At 46.7% G+C, this 5172-nt stretch overlaps 1 protein-coding gene across 1 annotated transcript in view; it reads left to right on the top strand.

The window, feature by feature from the left end:
- The window catches only part of PTPRA (protein tyrosine phosphatase, receptor type, A), a 71282-nt gene that overhangs the window by 47570 nt on the left and 18540 nt on the right, over positions 1 to 5172 (top strand). The window contains exons 5-6 of the mRNA XM_009994706.1: positions 558 to 642; positions 3044 to 3117. Of these exons, the coding sequence (XP_009993008.1) occupies positions 558 to 642; positions 3044 to 3117 (159 nt within the window). The remainder of the gene's footprint in view (positions 1 to 557; positions 643 to 3043; positions 3118 to 5172) is intronic.

The raw sequence follows: 5172 nt of genomic DNA, 5'->3' as shown, positions 1-5172 counted from the left end.
TCTTGTCCTGGTTGACACAGACATATGGGATCCTTCATACAAGGTTCCTTATCATGCAGTACCAACCTCATGGACTGGATTAGAAACTTCATGTGTGGATCCTTTCAGCTTCAGAAGATGACTTTGCAGGTCCCCAGGGGATGGAGCAAACTTCTGCCAGTGGCTGGTGGGCCACTATGGACATGTTCAATTGGGCAGAAGAAACCCCTAGAACAGCCCACTCACAACTCTCTCCATCCCTCTTTTCCTTCTGCAAGGTCCCTGTTTCACAGTGAGATGCTCTTGGAGAAGGTTCAGGTGCTTTGAATAGTAGTTAAGGGGTTTAATGTAACTTTGGAGTGTCTGAGATACCTGGTGCTCCCAGAGGTCATGAATTTGTCTTCACTGTCAGACTGGACAAACATAACCTCGCTCAGTACCTTTTTAATTATTATTGTTGTTGGTTTTATTATTATTGTCTTGTCATTACTCAAGCAGGAATTGTGGAGCTCTGCCCCAGTAAATGAAGAAAGATTTTTTTCCATGTTTTGAAGCCCACTTCTCTTTTCCTGTTGCAGATGAGACTCCAATTATAGCTGTGATGGTGGCCCTGTCTTCCCTTCTAGTCATAGTATTTATTATTATTGTGCTGTACATGTTAAGGTAAGAGATTTTTTCCTGCTGACTTCCCTTGTTTGACAGAAATTGATTCCTGCATGAATTACAGAATCATTCTGGTTGGAAAAGACCTTTAAGATCATTGAGTCCAACCATGACCCAACTCTGCCAAGTCCAGTGCTTAAACCATGTCCCTCAGCACCACATCTACACATCTTTTGAACACCTCCAGGGTGTACATAGCACTGGGGAGGCCCCACCTCAAGTGCTGTCTGCAGTTCTGGGCCCATCAGTGCAAGAAGGATCTGGAGGTGCTGGAGCAGGTCCAGAGGAGACAACAAGGCTGCTGAAGGGACTGGAGGTCAAGTCTTACAGGGAGAGGCTGAGGGAGCTGGGGTTGTTTAGCCTGGAGAAGAGGAGACTCAGGGGGGACCTTCTCACTCTCTACAACTACCTGAAGGGAGGTTGCAGTCAGGTGGGGACTGGGCTCTTCTCCCAGGCAACCAGTGACAGGATGAGAGGCCTGAAGCTGCACCAGGGGAGGTTTAGGTGGGACCTCAGGAAACACTTCCTCATGGAAAGGGTGATCAGACATTGGGACGGGCTGCCCAGGGCAGTGGTGGAGGCACCATCCCTGGAGGTGCTCAAGGAAAGGCTGGAGGTGGCACTTGGTGCCATGGTCTGGCTGATCTGGTGGTGTTGGTCATAGGCTGGGCTTGATGATCTCAGAGGTGTTTTCCAGCCTCAATAATCCTGTGCTCCTGTGAAAGAGGAATCATGAACAGGAATAAGCCCTTGTTGCTGTTTCCTCAGCTAAAGGCTGACACAGCTGGTGTATTAAAAAGAAACCTGTAAGGATAATCCAAATAATTTTAGGGATTATCTGGTAAATGCTTCTTCCTTTATCTATAAAGCTGGTCCTCATGTGGGACCAGCTGCTGAAAATGTCATATGTAGTAAAGATGAAACTGAAGTCCTATCAGTGCAGTTAAAACATCCTGTCAGTGCAGGTGAGGTTTCCTTGCAAGACTGAAGATGTTGGATTGAATAAGCCAGGGAAGCTGAACACAATCCTTAAGCTGGAAGGTCCTTTGCATGTATAACTGGGCGTGTTATTCCTTGATTCCCATCTTGGTGTTGAACCTCCAGAGCCAAGCTCCGCCTTGGGTACCAAACCTTTGTCTCATGCCTGGTCATTTTCCAGGGTGGGGTCAGATACAACTGGAGCTTGTTAGGAACAGCAGGTGATGCTGTAGCTGGAACTATAACTTAACAAAGCCTTTTTAGGTCTTTTTTTTTAGAAATCCAGGCATCTGGGCAGCTTAAATTGTAGCATTCCCAGTTCCTGAGTGCATATCTGCTCAGCTAGAAGAGAGTGTTTATTCACCTGCAGTAAACATTTTCATTTACTCAACAATTTGGTGATTAAATAAGTAAGGGGAGCAAAAGAAAAACCAACAAAAAAAAAAGCTCTCTCCCTAGCAGTGGAAAAATTCCCTTTGTCTTCTGGCTCCAGTCCTGCCCTCACAGCAGGGAACCTGATGAGGGTTTTGCCTCGGGAGTAGCAGAGTTTTGAGTCCTCCCCACCTGGCTTCCAGCCCTTAAAAGAAGGATTTCTGTTTGCTGCTGCCTGCCCAGTGATTCAGCAAAACCCTGAACTGGAGGCAGGCAGAGCTGAAGCATCTGCTTCAAGTTAAAAGCACAGGGAGAAGGACTTTGCTGCAGAAGGATGGATCAACCCGGGGTTTATGGGCTTTGTTGAATCAGCCTGTGGAGCAGGAACTCCTTGGGGTGACCTCCATAAAAAGCAGCCTTAAAGGTTCTCCTCCTGGCTTTTACCTCACTCTGGTCTCCTGCAGCCTTGCCAGATGTGGGCAGTTAAAAGTTACACCTGCAGGTCCTCTAACCTGTTGGACACACCAGCTGGTTCATCAAGCCATGAAAACGTGATGAATGCCCTTTGTGGCTGCATCCTGGCAGTGTTGAAGGGCAGGTTGGATGGGGTTTGGAGCAACCTGGTCTAGTGGGATGTGTCTCTGCCTGTGCAAGGGGGTTGGAACTAAATGATCCCTAAGGTCCCTTCCAATCCAAACCAGTCTGTGATTCTATGATCTATTACAGGACTCAGGAAATGGCAGGGGAGGTTTAGGTTGGGTATCAGGAAAAAGTTTTTCACCCAGAGGGGGGTTGAGCACTGGAACAGGCTCCCCAGGGCAGTGGTCCCAGCACCAAGCCTGCCTGGGTTCAAGAAGCATTTGGATGATGCTCTCAGGCACATGGTGTGACTCTTGGGGTGCCCTACACAGGGACAGGAGCTGCACTCAATGATCCTAATGGGTCCCTTCCAACTCAGCATAGTCTATGATTCCATGATGTCTCATCCAAAGGTAACCTGGGCTTCTTGGTTGCTGTCTACTGATGTTCTCCACTCCCTTGTCTTCTGCAGGTTCAAGAAATACAAGCAAGCAGGGAGTCACTCCAACTCCTTTCGTTTGTCCAACGGCCGGACGGATGATGCAGGTGAGACCCACGTCGGTGTCACACGGGGTAGCAAAAATACACCTCACAGGAGAAACCAGCTTTGTTCAGATCACATGGGTCAATGCAAACCTTCAGAATAACAAGGACATGTTTTCATCTTTTCTTTTTTTTCCCTGCTTGGAATCAGCCAAATGTAGTGAGTGAAATAACCAGCAGCTGTTCAGATCACATGGGTCAATGCAAACCTTCTTCAGAATAACAAGGGCATGTTTTCATCTTTTCTTTTTTTGTCCCTGCTTGGAATCAGCCAAATGAAGTGAGTGAAATAACCAGCAGTTCTCCTAGAAGTTGTAAAAATGACACAAATATCATAAAACCCTTGAAAAGGCAAAATCAGGGTTGGTTGATGCTCTGCAGGGAAGCTCTCTGGGCACCACAGAGTGACCCAGGTTGGTCTCCTGACCATGCAGTGCCTTTCCCCTTCCAACACAGCAGGAAATTCCTGGAAGTGGACAAAATGGAAAAATGAAGATTGTGTTTTGTTTGAGTATGGACTCGAAGGCAGCCCTGAGGATGTCTTCAGATTATTATTCCTGGTGGGAATTATATACATATTATACACCAGAATAAATAGAAATACAAATAAGAATATATTAATTATTAATAATATATTACAGACCTCTGTAAAAGTCTGGGAAAGCCCCTGGATGTGGCACTTTGGGAGCTGGAGCTCAGTGCAATGTGGGCTGGATGCCACAACTTTGTTCTCCCACCTTCTATTTTTGTAGGGAACTGTTTTATCATCTGCTTTTTTTATTTGGTTCTGGTTCTGAACTTTCTGTTTTCCATGATTTTGGCAAACTTTATAGAATGAAGATTTATTTCCCAACTTCCATTCCAGGGACAAAAATGTTTGCCCTCAAGTGGTCAATATTCAAATGTGTGTTCACTTCCAGCAATGAACTACTCACAGTTCCACTTGAGTTTTCAAAATATCTGTCTGACTGAAAAAGGAACCTTCTTTTAAAAAGCACATATTTGGGGAATAATTAAATTACCAAATACCCTTTTAAATCAGTATGATGGCTGATTAAAACTCAGATCTTTATACTAGCTGGAGACACCAAATTAAGATTTCCAAGAGAAAGCAGGGAACATTTTTTCCTCATAAAAACCTTTTTGGAGCTGTTGAAGATGCACAAATGTCATTTTAAAGGCTGCTGAAATGTGTTAAGTCCTTTTCTATCCCTGAGCTTGTCTGGTTTTCTGGCTTTGAGCCAGAGCTGCCCATTGAGGGTCTGAAGTTGAGCATCTCTGTCCATATATCAGCACCAAACTAAGAGCTGAAGAGGAGCCACCACCTTTTGGTTCAGAGCCTTTTTCTGAGCTCCCTCTACATAAACCAAACACCTTCAGACCAAGTGCTTAGCTAAAATCAGCACCTTTTTTTATCACTTTGGCAGCTGGGACCTTCCTTACCCAGGTTTTACATTGCTCTAAGGGAAGGTGTGAACTTCACAAGCTGCTGGCTGTGTTGGTATAACCCTCACATGGCCTTTCTTGGCTTCACTGAGGAACCACAAGCAGCAGCCACCTTTGCTATGTCCACCTGGGAGTTGTGTCATGGTGATGGTGCCTAAGTTTCCACATGAGTGAGAGTGAAGTCTGAGTGCCAAGTGAAGTCTTCATCCCTCAGTGCTGATGACTTAGAATCATAGAATAATTTTGGTTGGAAAAGACCTTAAAGAGTCCAGCCCTTCCCCCAGCCCTCCCAAGGCCACCCCTGCCCCATGTCCCTCAGCACCACATCTACAGGGCTTGGAAACCCCTCCAGGGATGGGGACTCTGCCCTGGGCAGCCTGGGCCAGGCCCTGACAACCCCTTCCAGGAAGAAATTGTTCCCAAGATCCAACCTAAACCTCCCTTGGCACAACTTGAGGCCGTTCCCTCTTGTCCTGTCACTTGTTCCTGGGGAGCAGAGCCCGACCCCCCTGGCTCCAACCTCCTCTCAGCAGCTGCAGAGCCAGCAGGTCTCCCCTCAGCTCCTTTGCTCCAGGCTGGACACCCCCAGCTCCCTCAGCTGCTCCTGCTCAC

The sequence above is a fragment of the Chaetura pelagica genome, unplaced genomic scaffold (genome assembly GCF_000747805.2).
Source record: "Chaetura pelagica isolate M959 unplaced genomic scaffold, ChaPel_1.0 scaffold133, whole genome shotgun sequence".
NCBI lineage: Eukaryota > Metazoa > Chordata > Aves > Apodiformes > Apodidae > Chaetura > Chaetura pelagica.
This window is presented reverse-complemented; position numbering and strand designations above follow the sequence as displayed.